Below are 21680 nucleotides of genomic sequence, written 5' to 3'. Positions count from 1 at the left end.
TGTAGATGTAAATGTGGTTATATATATATATTTAAAAAAAAAAGAAGGATAATGATAAGGAAGAAGAAGAGAAACATAATTGAGGACTGAAAAACGGTCAAGTATTTATACTTTTGATAAAAAAACGAAAAAGAAAAGGAAGATATTGATATTTGATTTGTAAGAAAAGTTTTTAGTATATTTATTAAATGGAAATTAGAGTTGGTAATAACATTGGGCGGAGTTAAACTGCAAAGGTATGCCAGGGTGAGTCAACAGCCCTCTTCTACAAACTCAGCCTTTTGTAATGTTGCCGCACGACTCGAGCACGACTGCTGATCTTTTTATTTTTATTTATTTATTTTTATTTATTTATTTTTATTATTGTTAAAGTTTTTAAAGCCCACCTGGGCGTTAGGATTAGTTGAGGAACAATTGGCTTGATGGTGGAGTAATTTTCATAACATAGCAGATCCAAAATGATAATTTTTTTAATTTATTTATTCATTGATTTATTTTCTTGGTAATAGTAATAATAATAATAATAATAATAATAATAATAATAATAATAATAATAATAATAATAATAATAATAATAATAATAATAATAATAGTAAAAACGATTATTAAAAAAAAAAAATAGATGAAAAGGCTGACAAATAGAAACAAATTTTTTTTTTTTTATAAATGACGATAGATGGGACAAAAAACGGAAAAATCGAGTTTATTTATAAGCTCAAAAAGTAACTCCGTTTTTGAATTGATTTTTTTTTTTTTTTTTTAGAAAAATAATAATAATGGAGAAAGAAGAAGAATAATTAAAGTATAAGGAAATAAACAAACGAGATTTATTGTAAACACTAAAGAATTTTCCGGAAGCTACATCACGTTTTTGTAATTTTTTTTTAAAAATCGCAGACAAAGAAACAAACAAAAAAAAAAAAGGGTTAAGTGATAGGTATATAAAAAAAAAATAAATTTCTTTTTCTTTTTTTTTTTTTTTTTTAAAGGAGTTAAGTGTAGCCGTAAAAAAAAGAAAAAAGGAAATTTACGGATTTTGTGGATTTTGTGGATGGAGGAAACTCGAAGACGGTGGATATAAATATAACGTCATTTCTCAAGTCCGCGGATAGAAAAAAAATAAAGTAAAAATAAAAATAAAATAATAATTATTATTTTATTTTTAACTTATAAGTTAGTTAAAATGGAAGTTAATTATGTTACATAAATAATTGTAGTTATTTTATAATTAGTTAATTTGTAATCAATAAAAATGTAACAAAAATGTAATTAAAATGTAACAAAGATGTAACTAAAAAGTAACTAAAATGTAACTAAAATGTAACAACAACAACAAGATGTATTAATTACATCACACTTTGATTTTCACATGCAAATATTATCCCCTTCCCCCAACATCTTTAACTGGGTTAGGGTATTGTCGTTTAGACGTTATTTAATTATTTAAATTTTTTTTTTTTTTTTTTTTTTTTTTTCACACTCCGATAAGCTTCCCCAATTGTGATTTTAGTCGGGGATTCTAATGAGTTTTTTTTTTTTTTTTCATCATCATATGAAAGAAAAAAAAAAATTGGCATTTGACATTTGCGATGAGCCAACGGGTCCATTATTATTATTATTTCCATTGTATTTTTATATTATAACCTGTCAATATGTCAAATAAAGTATATATAAATTGAATTTTTTTAATATTTTTTTTTTTTTTTTTTTAATTCTGGTTCTCCATTTTTCTCCAGTTTTTTTAAGGTCAAAAACAATTGTAACCGAACACCTCCTATTGGCTGTACCTTTTGGTCCGACAGTTATTATCCTCTTAAAATAATCACCATTAAAACTTTTTAAAACTAGATATTAATTGTTTTTTTTTTTTTAATATCTTTTGAAAAATAAATCAAATCGTATTTTAAGAAAAAAAAAAACAGAAATCAATTAAAGTGTATTTTCATAATAATAATAATAATAATATTATTATTATTTAATTATGGAATGATTTACGGGAAGAAACAAACGAAAGTAACCAAACTCCATTTAGGTCCGATGGTTCCCCACACGATAATAAAAGACTAACCGCAATCTTTTTTTTTTTTTTTTTTTTTTTTTTTTTTTTTCTCAACAAATGCACGTCTCACCAACAAAAAAAAAAAAATTACTCTAAGTGCGCACGGAATTTTCACAAGCTTGTGAAAGTTTTTTCTTTTTATCTCTATTTCTTTTCTACTAAAGTGAGCCCATATATATACGCCATAAGTTAGCAGAACTGAACTAACAAGACTTTAAAATGTGGCGTCAAGCAACTGTGGCTTGAGCCTTCTTAATTAAAAGTTTAAAAGAAGTAAAAGAAGAAGAAGAAGAAGAAGACGAAACTTTAATGAAGATTGTGGCAAATGATGATGCTTGTATAAATAAATAAATAAATTAATAAATAAATATAGCAAACTATATTTTAACTTTTGAAAAAAAAAAAAAAATCAAAATAGTTTTTGCTGTTGAAATTTAACAAACAAAATTTTTTTTTTTCCCCTATACCATTTCTAATCCTTAAATTGTTTTCAAAAAAAAAAAAAATTCCCAAATCAATATTTTTAATTTTATTTTATTTATATCAGTCGGCGATATTGGACATGCGGGCCTCCGAAACACTCTCCGAAGCAGCCAGTCGTGTGTCCAAACTCCTATTTAGGCAGTTATCTTTAAAAAAAAAAAAAATAAATAAATAAATAAAAAAAAAAATACCACCACAGGGAGCTTTCGGGCCAACGCTACTTGAAAGACCCGCCTACTTTTCATTTTTTTTTTTTTTTTTTTGGAATAATAGAATGAAAAGAAAAAAAAAAAAAATTTTTGGATTTTTTAAAAGTACCCAAATACTGCATAAATTTGGAAGCCAATAATATTTTTAAAAAAAAAAACCGTTAGATTTTTAAGAACCTTTTAATGAATATATTTTAAAAAATTTTACAAAAATACTAAGAAAAAAAAAAACTTCTTCCTATTCATTTTTTTTTGATAAAAAAAATATACTTTTAACATAAATGTCAAAAAGGGATACTCTTAGGGGTACGCAAAAGTTTAACTTGCGGTGTGTGTAGCAGTCGTCGTTGGTTTTTCACTACAGTGTAATCACGAAAAATTTCTTTTCTTTTTTTTTTTTTTTTTTTTTTTTTTTTTTTTTTTAAAAGACAAAATTCAAATATAAATATTCGGCCAAGTCCTCCCATTTTGTCAAACTTTTTCAAAATTCCCCTTCTTGCCCTCTCCCACCCTCTCTCTCTATCTCTTCTCTTTCAAATCTCCCCATATTTAACCCCCCTCCTCCTAAAGACCTTACCAGTCTATCATCATCATCATCATAATGTCGGAGAAAATAACAACAACAACGTCGGCAACCGCCGGTGACCCCGAGCTCACCCAGATTCGCTCGCGTATCTTTTCCCACACAGACGGCCTCGAGCGAGCAACCTCTCGCGCATCCCTCGAAGAACAGGAAGACTTGAAACTCGCTGAAATGGGCTATAAGCCCGAACTGCGTCGTAACTTTAGCGCATGGTCTCTTCTCGGTATCGGTTTCGGTCTCACCAACTCTTGGTTCGGTATCTCTGCTTCCCTTGTCACCGGCATCTATTCAGGTGGTCCCCTCATGATTGTCTATGGTATCCTTATCATTGCATTTGTGTCCACATTCATTGGTATCACCCTCTCAGAACTTGCCTCCGCTTTCCCTAACTCTGGCGGCCAGTACTACTGGACAATGGTCTTGGCCCCTAGAAAACAGGCCCCCTTCCTCGCTTACATGTGTGGTGCCCTTGCTTGGGCTGGCTCTGTTTTTAGTGCTGCCTCCACTTCCATGTCTGTGGCCCAGGTCATCGTCGGTATGCATGCACTACTTGCAGGCCCTGACTTCGTTGTCAAAGATTGGATGGTCTTTGTTACCTTCCAAATCGTCAACCTAGTCGCCTTTCTGTTCAACTGCTACGGCAAGCTGCTCCCCTACTTTGCCAAAGCTGCTCTCTACATCTCTCTCATTTCTTACTTCACCATCACAGTCACTGTTCTTGCGTGCTCTTCTGGCCGTTATCAGTCAGCCCACTTTGTCTTTGTTCAGTTCAACAACCAGACCGGCTGGAAGTCTTCCGGTATCGCCTTCATTGTTGGTCTTATCAACCCCAACTGGTGTTTCTCGTGTCTTGACTCAGCAACCCATATGGCCGAAGAGGCCCTTGAGCCTGAACGTAAGATTCCTATCGCTATCATGGGTACTGTGGCCATTGGTTTCCTTACTTCCTTCACTTATGTCATTGCCATGTTCTTCTCTGTCAACAACCTTGACGAAATTTTCAACTCAAACACTCTCGTGCCTATCATTGATATTTATTACCAGGCCCTTCGCAACAAGGGTGGCACCATCTGGCTTATGGTCATGTTCTTGCTTACTGCCTTTGGCTGCAACATGTCTGGTCAGACTTGGATGACACGTCTCTGCTGGTCCTTTTCCCGTGATAACGGTCTGCTTGGTTCCAAGTACTGGAGCATCATCCACCCCACTCTCGGTGTCCCTCTTAACGCAAACATCATGTCATGCTGCTGGGTCGCCTTTGCCGGCTGCCTTTATCTCGTCTCCACCTCTGGTTTCAACTCAATGGTTGTTGGTACCATTACTTTCCTTTTGCTGTCTTACGCCATTCCTGTCGTTTGCCTTTTGCTCAAGGGTCGCAACAATATCCAGCATGGTCCCTTTTGGCTCGGCCCCTTGGGCTACATTGCCAACGTCATTACTCTGCTTTGGACCCTCTTTGCACTAGTCTTCTTTTCTTTCCCCTTCACTATCCCCGTCACTAAGGACAATATGAACTACATGTCGGTCGTCATTGTTGGCTATAGCGTGTGGTGTGTTGCATACTGGTTTGTTCGCGGCCACCGCGTGTTCAAGACCACCGAAATGCGTCTTAGTCCCAATGGCGAGTTTGTCGAAGTCGAAAAGACTGATGATACCAATGTCACTGAAGAGATTAAGCAATAGAGTTTTTGATGTTTTTTTGATGTTTTTTGTTTTGTTTTTTTTTTCCCCCACCACTACCTTTTATATAGTAATAGACGTTTTTACCAATATTTGTTTTTAAAGTAAATTTTAAAAGTCTACGATGTTGAAATTTAAATTTTATGAAATTTCATGAAAACTTTCAAAGTCACTGGGTAAGTAGGAACTTTGGTAACGCAAACATACTTTAATGGTAACTTATGATTTACCCTGAACGAACGGCTGGCTATGGCAGTTAACGTGTTTTTAATTTGAAAAAAAAAAAAAGTTGAGGAAGTTTCAATCACAATGAACAGCAATAAGGGATAGGTAAAATATTACAGATTTTCAAGGTGATAAAAAGAGACTGTAGGAAAATTAATAAGAAGATTAGAATTGGTTAGTGAGAAGTAAAAATTAGCTATGTTTTTTTTTTAAAAAGATGAAGGAAAAACCAGTAACATAAACAAGAGCATATAAGAAATGGAAAAAGAGTAGATATAAAATGGTTAAAAAAAAGTAGCGACTTTTGAAACGTATTTATTTATTTTTAAATATAAATATCAATCATAAAAGAGGTCATCATCGAGATATCCATTTTAAATGAGCCATTTCTGGGCACAACTAAAATTAAAAAAAAAAAAAATTCCTTGTTTCTGGATAATTATTGATAGGTGGTGAATCGAGTAGCAAGAAAAGTGGAGAATCTTCTTTTTTCATTGATGTAATAAACCATCCAATCAGTTTAATGATTTTTTTATTCAGCTATATTAAATTTCTTATCTAATGATAAGAAATTAATAGCATTATAACATTATAGCTTTTTTTTTATTTATTTATTTAGAGCTGTTTGAGTATGTGGTCAGATTTATATATATAGTTTCTTTGCTTGCGCGGACATTTATTTTTTTTAAAAAAATTAAATAAGGGGTAAGGGCTGAAAAGAAAAAAAAAAAAAGATTTGATCAAGTCCATAGAGTTTTTGATTCACAGTTTAAATAGAGGTTCAAAAAAACAAAAAACATGACTTGAATCGAATACTACAATTTTATCTACTTTTATTATTTCGGAATATCTATAAAAAAGATCATAAATGTAATTAATCTACAAATAAAAAAAATATTGGTTCTTGGAAAGATTAGTAAACTATCCAAAGATTTGAAAAAAAGGTTTCTATGCTGACAAAATTCTCATATAAACAATAATATCTTAAAGATCTCCATGAGATAAATAAAATAAATAAAAAAAAGTTATAGTATAAACTGATAATCATTCTAAATTAAATTATAATTTTTTTTATTAGTTCTTTACAAATTTCTCTAAACCAAAGATAGGATTTCGGAAAAAAAAAGGATCGAAGGTTGAGAACCATTCAATTTAAAGAAAACCCAAGATTGTCTATATCAATCTGCACCAAGACCAAATCAATATCGAGAGAATTAGAAAAAGAAGGAAAAAAAAAAAAAATTCTACCCTTTTTTTTATTTTCTTTAAGCTCATGTGGAACTAAGTATAAATTTAAGCAAAATATAGAAAGCATAATTAGTACTATATATATATATTGAGACTTATTTATTTTTACTGATTTTTTTTTTTTTTTTTTTTTTTTGTTCAAGAAAAGTTTAATATGGAAACCCGCCACTATCTGCGCACCGACTCAAAAGGAAATGTTTCCCGATCTGAGCAGAAGAATGAAAAAACAAAAAAAATATCCATAACATGCCCGATTGTTGCAAGAAAACAACAAGACTAGTACTATAATAGTAGCAATTAAAGAAGGCCAAGAACAAATGAAAACGTGCTTTGAACTGTTGAATTGTTGAAAATGGAACCAGAAACAATTTTTTTTTTCCATTATCATATTCCGGATACTAAAGGAAAAAAAATATAGTTATAAGAAAAAGAGGGAAATAAATACTAATATTAATTGAATAAACAACAAAAGAGCCACATGCAACTGTAAAAGCTTAGATTTTATTTTAGTTACACCGTCCGCTGCCCTGTATACTAAAAGCTGGCCAGCATCGTCAGTTAAATAAATATATAAAAATATTTATGAACCTGCACCTGATCAAAGGCTCCTCCACAGATTTGGAATTCTTAATAAATTATTTTTTTTTCTTTCTGGTGCTCAATTTAGTTGTACTCGTTTGTTTCAAAATATGACCAGTGGGATTTTTGAATCATGACATGAGTAAGTAATATATATAGCAAGAAGAATAATAGAAAAAGTCACCAGACAAATTGAACTAGTAGAATGAAAAATAAAGCAAAATAAAGCAAAATAAATAAAATCATATATTATGTGTATTTCTTTTTAAAAAAAAACGTGATAAGATTTTGGAGATTCAGCCTATTTAGTGATGGAGATAAAAAGAGTACAAAATAGTTCAGTTATTTTTACCGAGGTTATTGTTTTTTTTTACTATGGTTTTTGTTTTGTTTAAAGTGTATAATTTCCATATATAATTGGAATTGGAATTGGAATTCTGTTTCAATAGTTTTTAATTTTATTAAAGGAAGAAAAATTAAAAGCTAAAGAAAAAAAAAAAACACAAGAGCTGAAAAAAACCCAAATTATGTACTTGTTTCGTATACTTTGAATCTTGTATACACGTTATTTAACCAGTTTTGCTTAAGCCAAGATGAGATTAACTGGTTAAGTGTTTTCGAATTCGTCCTTGTCAAAGTTTAATGAATTTTTAGAAGAAGGGATTGGTAAACTGTTTTTTTTTTTTGGTATCTGTCAATTTTGAATAACACAATGTTTTCTCTTCTCAATTTCAGTTTTCCATATTTATTTAAATAAACAATCAACATTGTGTTTATATGAAAATATATAAATCTTAGAAACATTACAATCTTTGGTGTTTTGAAGATTTTTAAAAAAAAAAAAAATTAAATCCTAAATGGTGAAGAAAATAAATATAAATAATAAACAGCCACAATTTCGATTCTCGCTAATTTTTTTTTTTCCAAAGTCTCCACAAACCAATTTATATATGTCAAAGTTTAAACAGTGTAGACCAAATGAATTGAATAAATAGAAGAAAGAAACCAAAAAAAAGATGACATTTATTATAAACAACTACTAAAATTACCTTGCAGACAAAAAAAAACATTGTCACCGTCCACCCTCAAATCACAGATCTGGAATCTCTCACATTTTAATCAAAGTAGAATTATTCTAAAGGTAACCTTTATCAATATTGATTTTATACGAGTTACTTTTCACTCTAAAAAAAAAAAACATTTTTCTGTTTTTTAAACTTTTATTTTTCTCTGTTTTGCCTTTTTTATATGAAGAATATTTATTTTTATATATAGCTCGGTAAAAAGGGCCCGGTCGTTTTTTTTGGCGGTTTCTTTTCCATAAAAGAATTGTTTTTTTTTATTTATTTATTATATTTTTTCTTAATAACGGACCCACTTTTATTACTTTCTAGTTATATAATATATATAGATATACAGTATATATACCGTATATTGACAGTTACTTGCAATTGATCTTTTAATTTGATTGCTTTTGAGAAAAAAAATAATAAAAAAGAGAAAAGTAGAAGGATGAAACAAAGCAAAAAAAAAAAAATTTTTTTTCCGCAACTTGAATAAACGAGTTAAATGTTAGGACGAAATAGAGACACAATCAGTATAATTTTATAATGAAAATTTGGGGGAGAAAAAAAATCAAAAGAAAATATCTTCATCTTTAACCGTTGTTTTTTTCTTTTATAGTTAGGATCAAACTTACTTTTGTACACACTAATGAGTCTGTATGCAAATTCATAAAAAAAAAGAAACGAACAAGATCACATTTCAATGTAAGCCGCGCGGGAGAACTTCCGTTAACCTTTGAACATATTTAAATGTCAAAGATTGAGGAAAAAAAAAACGTTGGCCCTTCAAAATAACAACTGCCTTGATGAGTGGATGATGGATAATAATGATGAATTGAATCTGATATGAAAAACCAATATTTAATTTTTCAAAAAAAAAAAAAATAAATAAATAAAAAAACAATTCCCTAAATACTTTTCTGTTTCATTTTTTTTGGTTACAATTACATAAAGTCTGCAGGGTCTTTATATCATTAATGACGACATTATGTTGTTTTTAAAGTATTTGGGTTACACATTGTGATATTTTCACTTGTTCAAGAAAACAAAATAAATCAACTTTTGCCAAGTCCTGGTGATTTTCAAATATGTGGGGAGGTAATCTATATCTTTTTATTTCTTATCATGAACAGGTTAAATGCATTTAGAAAAAAAAACTCTTTTTTATTTCTTTTTTTCACTTTTTGTTGTGAATATTATCAAATAATCTTACCAGTTATTTATATATGGTACCCATTCAAAGCACACAAAACTATAGATATAAATGTCATTGATAAAATTAAGGCATAAAACTGACAAGGAATTTAGAGCAAGAGAGACTGGAGGTTTCTAAAGAACCAATAAAAATAATATATTAATTGAAATAAATTGAAGGCGGTGTCATAACTTTTATAAGAAACTTCAGTCCAAAACCTTGGAGGGGGGAAAAGAAGAAGTAGTAGAGGAAGATGAAATAAAATAAAAACTAAACTAACAGAAATCAACTAGAGAATGGAAATGGTGCAAAATAAGGCAGGCTGAGAAACAGGAAAAAAAATAAAAATCCCCCAGCAGTCTGTGATGTGACCAAGTTTCTTTGTGATCCAAAGAATCAGGGCAAACTATTATTTAAGCATCTCAAAATTGGTCCCTTTTTTTAATTTCAATAGTGCAATAAATAAATATATATTTATATATATATAAGCATTAACTAACAGCTTTCGTTTTTACCTGATTCATTATACCCACTTACCAGTTTATTGTAATTTTTTGTTCGTAGTCAATGGCGGTTATGCTTCTTTGTTTTGTGCAGTCTTTGGTCCTTGGGTCAAACTGTATAGTACAGTATCTGGTAGTACCAACGATCGGTTGCACTCGCGCCCTCCCCTTCCAAGAAAAAATAAAAAATAAAGAAAAAGGACAGTAGCAACGTTAAAAACAAATTAAAGATATGGTTGTTGACCCAAAGTTGAGGAAAAGTAATAAAAACAATAAATTACTTAAATAGTTCACCTTCAACCATCTCTCTGTTTTTTTGACAGGTCTGAAAAAAAAAAAAAAAAAAAAAAAACATGTGGAATGGTGAAAGGGACTTTTCTATTTTCTTTTTTTTCTTTTCTTATCATTTTTTAACTTTACATTCATAAACTGAGATTATGAAGACTCATTGAGGCTTCTATAAAAAGTACCCCAATTGAAGCAAATATTCAAAGTTCTTTTTTTCCCCCCCTTTTTTTTCCCTCCTTTTTTTTATTTCTACCATAAGGCTTCTTCATTGACCTTTATTCATTCATTCCATAACACATCTCAATGTCATCGTTAAAATCAACAACTTCTTCAGAACCCCCACCAGCAACAGATGCACCGACTCATGCAACAACCAGTGGTGCTCAGCTGCGTCGCAACTTCTCCATCTTCTCGCTTCTCGGTATTGGGTTTAGCATCACCAACTCATGGTTTGGTATTAGTGCAGCTTTGGTGACCTCCATATATTCGGGCGGACCTCTCATGGTGGTTTATGGTATTATAATTGCCGCCTTCTTCTCGACATTTGTCGGTATCACACTCTCAGAACTATGCTCTGCATATCCTCATTCAGGTGGTCAACACTACTGGACAGTAGTTCTTGCTCCACGAAAATACGCACCATTTCTGGCTTATATGTGTGGCGCTCTGGCATGGGCTGGCTCCGTGTTTTGCGCGTCTGCAGTTTCCATGTCTATAGCACAGGCCATTGTTGGCATGCATGCTCTGCTTGCAGGACCTGACTTTGTTGTCAAAGACTGGATGGTTTTTGTGACTTTCCAGTTGGTCAACATTGTGTGCTTTTTATTCAACTGTTATGGCAAACTCTTGCCATTTTATGCAAAAGCTGCTCTTTATATCTCTTTAATTTCTTACTTTACAATTACAATCACTGTTTTGGCATGCTCTTCTGGAAAGTATGAGGATGCACGATTTGTGTTTGTCCAATTCAATAACCAAACTGGCTGGTATTCCTCAGGTATTGCCTTTATTGTGGGCCTCATTAACCCAAGTTGGTGTTTTTCATGTCTTGATTCTGCCACTCACATGGCTGACGAGACCACTGAACCTGAACGCAAGATTCCAATTGCCATTATGGGTACTATTGCAATTGGTTTTGTGACATCCTTTACCTATGTCATTGCCATGTTTTTCAGTCTTACTAACCTGGAGTCCATTTACAACTCCAACACTGGCGTGCCAATTCTTGACATTATGTTCCAGTCTTTAAACAATAAGGGTGGCACAATGTGGCTTATGGTCATGTTTCTGCTCACTGCCTTTGGCTGCAACTTATCGGCTCAAACTTGGGCTACTCGTTTAGCATGGTCCTTTTCTCGAGACAATGGATTACCTGGGTCTCATTACTGGAGTCAGATCCACCCTGCTTTGGGTGTTCCCTTGAATGCCAACATTTTGTCTTGTGTGTGGGTTGCCATTTGTGGATGCTTATATATGGTTTCAACCACTGGTTTCAATTCATTGATTACTGGTACTCTTACATTTCTACTCTTATCGTATGCCATCCCTGTGGTGTGTCTACTGATTAAGGGCCGCAAAAACATTAAACACGGACCCTTTTGGTTGGGACCTTTGGGGTTTGTTTCCAACATTGTGACGCTCATGTGGACCGTGTTTGCCGTCATTTTCTTTTCTTTCCCATTCAACATGCCAGCTACTAAAGATAACATGAACTATATGTCGGTTATTATAGTGGGATACAGTTTGTATGCCATCATTTACTGGTTTTCAAGAGGACACAAGCTTTTCAAGACCGAAATTACCCATGAACAGTTAGTGGTTGAAAGTAAGGATGAAAAGTTGGGTTTAGAGAAGAGTGATAATTTTATGGTAAGCGAAAATGAAAAGTCGGTTTAGCTATATTTTTTTAATTAAACGTTTGTTATTTTTTTTACTTTATTTATAATTGAATTTAATACTTTTGCATTTTGTTAGACTTGGAAAATCTTGGTATTAATACCCCTTCTTGGCGATTTGGAAAAAAGCCGTGCCATTTGATATTTAAGTTTCTTTTTATTATTAAAAAAATTTCCATGTACGTTTATCCTTATTTGTTTTTTCGTTTTTCGTTTTTCGTTTTTCGTTTTTTGTTTTTAGTTTTTTTCATTTTTCATTTTATATTTTGTATTTTCAATTTGTTTTTTTTTTTTCATTTTAATTTTTTCATTCATATATAAAAAAGAAGAAAAAAAAAATTAATAGCCAGATATTTCAAATTTAACACAAAAAGTCCTGCTCTTTTAAATAATCATCCACCAAGCAGAAATAAGAAGCAAAATCAATACAAAGGCCGTGATGAAACCGGCACCAATACGGTCCTTGCTTTCAACAACAATATCATTAGAAACAGTTGCAGTAGTAAGAGAGCTACCAGCAGAGGAGTTTTGCTCAGATGTTGCACCTGAAGTTAAAGTAAGAGGTCCAGGCTTAGTCCAGACCAATCTGTTAAGGAGGACTTCTAGGGCAGACATTTGTTCACCCAAACCATAGTAGCCATCCCAGCCCGAGTATGACCAGTCGAGACCACATGTGTGGCCATCGGAACCACCAGAGCAAGACTGAAGAACGTAGGGGGTGGATGCTGAAAGATAGGATTGAATTTCGTCATTCAAGGGGGGTGCCATCAAGCTGGCAAGACCAAGGAAACGAGAGAAAATAGCCTTGAAAGAACGCTGATCATTATTGCATCGGAGAGTAGGTTGACATGCAGCTTCATACATGACATTGGTGTTGGCCATGAAGAAGACTTTTGAACGACCCCAAACGCTTTCAAGACGGGTAAGCCACTTTTGATCTCCTGTGTGGTTGTAAAGGTAAGCTGCTCCGGCAATGAAGAGACCAGAGTTGTAAGTCCATTCCAAGTTGGAGACATCGGTACAGTTATCTGAGATGTAACCACCGTCATAAACGGGCCATGCGGTGGAACTTGATGTGTTAATATAGCCAACATCCGTGACCCAGTCCCAAACCTTTTCTGCCCATTGAACGTAAGTTTCATTGGAGGTATATCTAGCGAGACGAGCAGCCATATGGAAGAGACAGCCATTAGAAACGGTATTTTTGTAATTGTATCCATTGTTCCAAGTGAAGATTTGCCAGCGGAGACCACCGTTACAGTAAGTTGTGTCCCATCTCCAGGCCATGGTGTTGAAAACGGCTTGAGCGAGATAAGCCCAGGAAGGCCACTCGCTAGAAGGATTTGAAAAGTTTTTTTCAGCAGCTGCCATAACGGTAATACCCCAGAAACCCTGATCATCATTACCTTCTGTTGTAGTTTGGTTTGAGGGCATATAGTTCCAATCGTCACCAATTTGGTATAAGAGGGATGTTTTGAGAACGTCGTTCCAGGTGTCGTTACCCGTGTAAAACCAGTAATCGAGCATAGAGTTCCAAGCGGCGCCGGCTTCCCACCAGTAGTAAGGGTTGGAGAACATTCCTGGGGATTGACCGGTATCGTTACCGGTATAGTAGTCCATGAGACCTTTAGCAATGAGATAAAGGCCTTCATTTCTGGAGGTTGTATCTGTGAAATCCATGTCAAGGGCAGTAGCTGGAGTAGCAGCCATAAAAATGGGAGCTACCAGGCCCAGGATAGAGGATAGCCTGGTCATGGTTTAGTGGGTGGAATATGTATTATATATATATTTATGATTAATGATTAATGAAGGGAAGGGTTGGGGGTGGGAGGAATAAAAGAATGGGATGAGATTTTTTTTTATTTTTAATTTTTTAATTTTTTTTATTTTTTATTCTTTTGAGGGTGGTTCTGAGAAAAAAAAAAAAAAAAAAAAAACTAATTTTGGCGGCGGCGCAGTTTTATTTTTAAAAGGAGGAGTAGAGAGAGAAAAAAAAGAAACAAAAGAAAAGAAATCTAAAAATAGAAGTCACGTGAAAGCCATGTGATAAAATACATATTACTAAAGATTTAAAACATAAAACATAAGACTTAATATCACAGAAATAAATAATACCTAAGACTTAAAGCAATTTATCAGTTGATTTTATCAGTGGTCCTCTCGAGCAGGATCTATTACGTAACAAATACCTGTGATTGGCTGGAAAATTTCCCTCTCATCTGATACCCCCAATTATTTATTTTATTTTAATTTTTTTATTTCTTTTCTTTTCCCGAAGGCGGCTGGCTATTTTGGCTGGCTGGCTGGCTGTTTGGCTAGATGGCTGACCAGTTGCGCGTTTTAAGCAATTAGTAATGCGCGCGCCGTTGTTTGGTCAAACATTGAAAATTCACAGATTTTAAAAATTTAAATTTAACTTATAAAAAGATAAAGATATTGTTGATAATGGCGATAATAATAATAATAATGATGATGATAAATTATATGTATTTATTAGAATAAAACAAATGATAGATATATATATATATATATCTAATAATGATTTAAAAATTTTCATTTAAAGAATATTAAGAATTGGTGTTTTTTTTTAAGTCAATTGAGAAATAAAAAAAAAATGGTAAAGACATAATTCATGTTGATGGAACCTGAGTGTCTTTATTTTTTTAATTGTTCCAAAAAATATATATATATATTTAAATTTGAAAAATAAATAAACATAAAATAAATAAATTAAAAAAAAAAGGTCCGTCTTCGGTCATCATTCAATTCTTTAAAGACCTTCTTCCCATTGCCCGAAGTTCCGGGAAGAGTATTTTTAATAAAAAAAAATTTGTTGTCATTTAAATTCTTGTTTCCTTAAATTTTTTTATTTATTTTTTTTTTCGGGAACCCCCAGAAAATCTTCAAATTTTTTTTTTTTTTTTTAAATAATTTCTTTGCGGACATAATTGTATATACTTTCTTTCCCCCAAAAAAAATCCCTTCCTTTCTCTTATAATAACCCCATTCAAGTTAAAGACTTATTCCTTTTTATAATAATAATAATAATAACCTTCTACGATAGCCAATAAATCTCAAAATATTACAAACAAACATTTTTTTTCAATATCAAAAAAAAAAAACAAACAAACTTATCTACAATCTTATTCCCTCTTTCTCTTTCTCTCTCTTTCATTAATGTAACGCTACGTTATATCTGTATCTTCATATCTATTCAAAGTTATATACGATTAAAAGACTTCAAAATATGCCCGCGTCACAACAACAACCATCACAGCAGCAGCAGCAGCAGCAGCAGCAACAGCAACAGCAACAGCAACAACAGTCAAATAACAAGCTCATTCATAATCATCATCAAATTCTTCGGAAACCTTTACCTCCACAGAAACTGGGACCCGGACCTGCACCCCAGATAAACCCGCAAATGAACCACCATCATAACCAACAACAACAACAACCACCACCTATTCGACCATTCATCAAACCTTTGGTAGTTCCACTCGCCTGTAAACCAAGACAAGTTTTGCCTAGAAATGTTATTGCGAGCGGTAGCAGTAGTACCAGTAGCATAGTCAACAGTAGTAGTCACAGTAGTAACAATAGCAATAGCAATAGCAATAGCAGTAGCAGTAATAGTAGCAGTAATAATAGTAATAATAATACCAGTAGTAATTGTATCAACAGTAATAACACCAACATCAATAGTTCAAACAACTCTAATAGCAATAACCTTCCGGCTACTATCAAATCCGCCCAGCCTTGTCCTCCTAATACTAATAAGCTTAATACTAATACTACTACATCGACAATTCTTCAGGCACAACAACAACAACAACAACAACAACAGCACCAGCACCAGCAGCAGCCACATCACCTGCAAAAACAACCACAATCACAACAAACAACTCCTGTTCCAAAGTTAACTTCTCCAAACCAACAAGCTTCTCAACTCAAAATTAACCATCAAGTAGGACACCTGCAAGGCCCTCATGTGGTTGCACCTGCACCTGTTATGCCACTTGCAGCTCCTGCGGTAATTCCAATGATCTCGACCTCCAAGAAGTGGGTTCTTCCACCTAGACCTAAACCAGGCCGCAAACCGTGTTCCGGGTCATCTTCTAATTCAGCAGCCAAACGCAGAGCAGCCGCAGCCGCAGCAGCTTCTTCTTCAACATCGACATCATCGACATCATCGACATCATCAACATCGACATCATCATCGTCATCGTCATCATCATCATCATCATCGTCGTCATCATTATCATCATCATCTTCTTCATCATTATCATCATCGACAAACTCTAATAAACCATCTTGCTCTCATAAGAAAAAGAATACAGCATCTGGAGGGTCGCTGAAAAAACCCTCAAAACCTGCGGCTACCGAAAAGAAGACTCGCAAACAAGAAGCTCAAAAGCAATTGGATTCCCCATTAACACCAAAAGTAACTGCACCAGAAACAACTACATCATCATCAAAATCATCATCAAAATCATCATCAAAATCATCATCAAAATCATCATCAACATCACCATCAACATCATCATCTTCATCTTCATCTTCATCATCCACCTCTCTTCAAATCCAACAGCATCACGGGTCATTTCCATTTTCTATGACATCGGACTTGGCCCGTATCAAGATTGAAAACAATGAATTTGACGAAGACCCAGAAGCAGTGCTATCAATTGTCAATGAGATTGTGCGCGAGGCTGTCACCAACAGTGGTATTTTGGATGAAAATGATAATGACGACATGCCTGACCTATGTTCTCCGGGGAATCCCAATAATAGCAGTACTCAAACAGATGACCCTGTGGTCAATGTGGATGTTGACGTCCAAATGGATATTGTGGATATGGTATCTCCCTCCGTTCTTGAACATCATCATCAACAACAACAGCAACAAGAACAATCCGTGCTTCTTTCTCAATTACCTTCCGGGCTGGTCCCGTTTGGAAGACCCGGCTTTGACAATTCCTCAGAATCCGCCGCTGCGGCCGTTGCTGCTGTTGCTGCTGCACAGAATGCAGCCGCCGCTGCAGCCACCGCTCTTTCAGCCGCACATGCGGGCTCCGGTACCGCACAACCATCTTCATCTCTTTCACAACAATCTGCAGATTCAACAACAACAGCAACAACAAAATCATCATCATCATCATCAACATCAACAACATCATCAACAAATAGCCCGACCAACAAAACATCCCAAAATGCTGATACAATTGTATCGGCGGCTCCATTCGACCTCATGTATGCTTCGCCAGCAGGGTCCTCCTCTTCAGCTTCTTCTACTGTGGGCCAACGTACTGCCCCATCATCAATCTCACCACCAACAGCTTCAACAACCCCGGGATCTCCACCGTTGGCTCTTCACCAACATAATCAACAACAACATCAGCTCAATGTTCCGGCTCTCCCTACTGCCACTCAGGACCCCAAGGGGTTTGAAATCTCGTGTCTGCGGATGGCTCTGGAGTCCACAACCCTAGAGAACCAAATGCTGCATGTTATTATTGATGAGCTGAGATCTGAGGTCGCAGCCTTGCGTGCAGCCAAGCAGCAGCAGCAGCTTAATGTCCCGGCCACCAACACATCCACCATAACCAACACCACCACCAAAATTAAGGCCGACCCAGATGCACCCGAAACCCGTTTAACGGCGTTGCAATCATCAGTAGCTTCGGAAGCAGCAGCAGCAGCAGCAGCAGCAGCAGCAGCCACAACTACAACAACAATTCGGCCAGGTCTTGCAGCAGCTCCTGTACAGCTACAACAGATTGCAGACCTCAAGGCTGCGTCGGCCAGCATGATGCAGGCCTTGGCAGTTCTCAAGACCCGGGCTCCGCCCTTGACTCTTTCACAACCATTGCACCAGTCTTGTTCCATCCCGTCGGCCTTTTCACTGGCTGGACCCAGTCCCACAACTCTTTTTTCATTTCAAACTCCCACCTTATCGTTTCCTTCGTCAACTGCATCCATAACACCGCCTGCCTTGTCCACTACAACAACCACTGTCTCTGTGGCTGCCACTGGCAATCCAGACTTTGCTGAAGACCCACTCATGCTGCCACCTCTGTACTTTAACGCAGGCACAACTGCACCATCACCTCCACCACCAACAACTGCTCCGCGGCTGTGTTTCTTTGACGAGTACGAAAATTCAGCAGCAGCAGCGGCAATGGCAGCAGCAGCATGCACGATTCCGGATGATGGGTATGATGACGACGAGGAGAAAATTAAGCTGCGCGTACAGTCACGCATGCTTCTGGGGAGTGCCAGTGTGGACGACGTTCCAGGACTGGAGCCTAGTCGACGTGCACCCAAACGGTGCTGCTCCACAACTTCGTTACGTAGTGGCAGTTCGCCAGGTCCTAAGCCCAACCTCAAACATCATAAACATCCTCTGTTGCATCCGACATTTCCATCTTTATCTTCTTCTTCATCTTCATCATCATCATCCACATCTTCATCATCATCATCCACATCTTCGTCAAGTAGCAGTGCTGAGACACTAGCAACAGCCGATAACAGCATGGGGTCTCCTGACGCACCGCAGGCCAGTGTGTCATGGAGCCCCTGCCACAAAAAACTGCGTCGTCAGTCTTCAGACCATTCAGGGTTGTTGCCTATACGCCAATCATCTCCGCCATCACCAAGCGCCACGACTGCATCATCGCCGTCTCTTGACTGTATTGTTCCAGCATCTCTTTCGTCATCCACATCAACGACTCCTCCTGATGGTGACTCACAGGCTTTGGCAGACTGCAAGTCGGTATCTGCTGCTACCACGGCTGCACTATGTGACTTGTTTTTGAAATCTCCAGGCCAAGTGTATCTAAACCAGCAAACATCACCTGCAAGCGGATCCAAATCAACAACGGCAAATATGGAGCCTTCAGCTTCGTCAAAGCTTATTGCATCGTGGCGTGCAAATACTCTCAAACAGCGGCGCAATACTCAACAGCCAACAGCAGCAGCATCAGCATCTACCATCAGCGGAGGACCGTTTGCGCCGCTGCCTTTGCGTAAGTCTGGGATGTTGGCAGCTCCACCGTTAATGTTTGGATCTTCTGAGCAGACAGGTTTAAGCATAGGATCCTTATCGACAATATCAACCCAGCAACAGCAACAGCAACAGCAACAGCAGCAACAGCAACAGCAGCAACAGCAACAGCAGCAACAGCAGCAACAGCAGCAACAACAGCAACAACAACAACAACAGCAACAACAACAACAACAACAACAACCACTGCTACGATTGACAGTGCCACCAATCGACCCGTGTGGGTTTTGTTCGAACGGCACGCCTTGCGTTTGTGCCGAAGCAGCAGCAGCCGCGGCGGCAGCCACAGCCGTTGCGCTGACCTCATCTGCATCGACTAGCTCCTCATCTCCTGTTAATAGTGCCGCCACTACTATGAAAACAACCACAACCACCACAACCACAACCACCACCACTACCAAAGGTGCCTCTAGTAAACCGTCTTCTTCGTCCGCTGGGAGTGGATCTCTAGCGCCTTCGTTTTCGCGCACTACTCTTGCTCGACGTGCAGGCGTCAACGGCGGGTCTGGAGGAGTAGTGGGGCCGTTATCAGGATCAGGCGGGGTTGGGGTTGTTGCTGACAAACCAGTGATGGTAACTGGAGGGGGGTCTGTTAGAAATGGAAGTGAGAGTGGTACGGTTATCGCAAGCTCGGTCGGAACTTCAAGCTCAGCAGCAGCAACAACAGAGATAGGATCCGGGAATAGTTTGATGTCTACAACTGCACCTCCGTCTCCGGCACCTCCATCTCCTGCTCCGTCTCCTCCGTTTTGTAAGGAGTCCACTGCAGAGCTGGTTTCGACTTTTGGAGGCATCATGCTTTCCCCACCTTCCAAATCTTTGTCTTCATCTTCATCTTCTTCTAATACCCTGATGACTTCTTCGGGTTTGTCGTCGTCGTCATCATCATCATCGTCTTCGTTATCTAAAGACCCAAGTGTTCCACGGAAAGATGCTGATGGTGATGTAGAGATGTTGACTGCTGGGATGGTTGATGCAGCTGTGGTTGATCAGTTGCTTGCTGTGGACTCGTTTATAAAGTCTGAGCAAGAGATTTCGGAAGCTGTTTCCTAAGAATAATAAAATGAGAATTTTGAGAAAAAAATTATCAAATTATCAAATGATTAAAGATTAAAGATTTAAGAAAAAAAATGAATCTTCAAATGTTAATTTTTTTTTTTATATTTTATATTCATAATTTTTTTTTTCCCCTGTATATAAACAAGTATAAATTATAAATACCGTTCATTGTCTTCTTCTTTATAAGACACAGAAAAAAATGCCCATATCTTACAAGTCCTTCCCTATCGCAGTATTAAAAAAAATCTTTATATTATTATACATAGATATACTATAGAGATATAGAAATAACACTTTGGTACTACTCATGTATATATTTAATATATATATTTAAATATTATTGATATACCAAAGAAAGAAACCTTCCCATATCAATCCATAACCAAAAAATTCACTTATCTCCAAAATCCATTCCATCTATTTATATATATATCTTGCTCTCTTTTAAATATCTAAAAAAAAAAAATCAAGAAACCCCCCCCTATTTCTCCACTTCAAATCTTAAATGCCGTTTCAGAAACATACCAAGTCACCCGTCCGTCAGCAGCTGCATTAACTTGGGCACATGGCAATGTCCCATCATATACATTACTCTTATCATCCAAAATCTGCTTCAACACTGGGCCCTTAGCTGCGCCCTCTGCAACAAAAACCACCTGCGCACCCGTCCGTGCAAGAACAGGCAGCGTCAATGTAACTCGGGAAGGAGGAGGCTTAGGCGAGTCAGTAAGGAAATCGACGGCCTTTTGCGTTGTGTCTGAGGCCAAAAGCAAAGCATGACCTGGGAATAAAGATGCAGTGTGACCATCAGGACCACACCCAAGTAATACCAAATCAAGTGCGGGGAAAGAAGAAGAAGACTCGGTGGAGGGAACATTCGACCGTAAAACAGACTCGTAGGCTTCAGCAACAGCTGCGGGAGACTCTAAAGTCGGGTCAATGGGGATGACAGTCGGGCGGGCGTGGTCCGCAGGCAAATGGTCGAGTAGTTCCTTTTTAAGGAGCCCGTAGTTGGAGTCCGGGTCGTCCAAAGGCACAATTCGTTCGTCTGCAAAGTAAATATGCCTGAATAAAGAATGAAAGAGTTAGGAATTAACTATTCTATTCAATCATCAGTAACTAAAAGAATACTCACCAGTTGGCCCAGTCAATGTCAGCGCGTGGAAGTAGAGCCTTGCGAAGAGTTGCCACCAAAGACCCGCCACTTACAGCAACGTAGAACGCACGGTTCTCAGGTCTTTTTGCAAACACAGCGTTCTGAATAGCCACAATCTGATCGGCCAATGCAGTAGCAAGCTCAGGGCTCTTTTCCGGGAAGCTCTTGACAGTAACCTTGGTCATCTTTTTTTTTTTTTCTCTCAATTCTTTTTTAAGAAAAAGATTTCGAGGGATTTATATGGCAAGAATAAAGGTTTAAATTTTTTTTTTATTTAATAAAATAAAGCTTATAAAAGATTATTTTTTTTTATGTACAGTAAATTAAAAGACTTTATACGACAATCCACCTTTCCGCCCCCGGGTCTTAATAATCATTATATATATAT

The 21680-nt window shown here is 36.2% G+C and overlaps 5 protein-coding genes across 5 annotated transcripts; 3 read left to right on the top strand and 2 right to left on the bottom strand.

Moving 5' to 3' along the window:
* Window positions 1–3352: 3352 nt before the first annotated feature.
* SAPINGB_P006046 (uncharacterized protein) lies at window positions 3353–5017 on the top strand (the record flags this gene model as incomplete). The annotated part of the gene is made up of 1 exon (XM_032000760.1): window positions 3353–5017. One exon carries the CDS (start codon window positions 3353–3355, stop codon window positions 5015–5017), a length of 1665 nt encoding a protein of 554 aa, XP_031856651.1.
* Window positions 5018–10419: 5402 nt separating this feature from the next.
* Window positions 10420–12012, top strand: SAPINGB_P006045 (uncharacterized protein; the record flags this gene model as incomplete). Its single annotated transcript, XM_032000759.1, has 1 exon — window positions 10420–12012. The coding sequence occupies one exon, from the start codon at window positions 10420–10422 to the stop codon at window positions 12010–12012; it is 1593 nt and encodes a 530-aa protein (XP_031856650.1).
* A 383-nt stretch (window positions 12013–12395) lies between these two features.
* SAPINGB_P006044 (uncharacterized protein) lies at window positions 12396–13766 on the bottom strand (the record flags this gene model as incomplete). Its single annotated transcript, XM_032000758.1, has 1 exon — window positions 12396–13766. One exon carries the CDS (start codon window positions 13764–13766, stop codon window positions 12396–12398), a length of 1371 nt encoding a protein of 456 aa, XP_031856649.1.
* Window positions 13767–15258: 1492 nt separating this feature from the next.
* On the top strand, window positions 15259–20130 carry SAPINGB_P006043 (uncharacterized protein; the record flags this gene model as incomplete). Its single annotated transcript, XM_032000757.1, has 1 exon — window positions 15259–20130. The coding sequence occupies one exon, from the start codon at window positions 15259–15261 to the stop codon at window positions 20128–20130; it is 4872 nt and encodes a 1623-aa protein (XP_031856648.1).
* A 500-nt stretch (window positions 20131–20630) lies between these two features.
* Window positions 20631–21477, bottom strand: SAPINGB_P006042 (uncharacterized protein; the record flags this gene model as incomplete). Its single annotated transcript, XM_032000756.1, has 2 exons — window positions 20631–21201; window positions 21272–21477. 2 exons carry the CDS (start codon window positions 21475–21477, stop codon window positions 20631–20633), a joined length of 777 nt encoding a protein of 258 aa, XP_031856647.1.
* Window positions 21478–21680: the final 203 nt, after the last annotated feature.

This window comes from Magnusiomyces paraingens (assembly GCF_902498895.1).
Source record: "Magnusiomyces paraingens strain CBS 517.90 genome assembly, contig: contig5, whole genome shotgun sequence".
Lineage (NCBI taxonomy): Eukaryota > Fungi > Ascomycota > Dipodascomycetes > Dipodascales > Dipodascaceae > Magnusiomyces > Magnusiomyces paraingens.
Note: the sequence above shows the minus strand (reverse complement) of the source record. Positions and strands in the feature narration are given on the sequence as shown.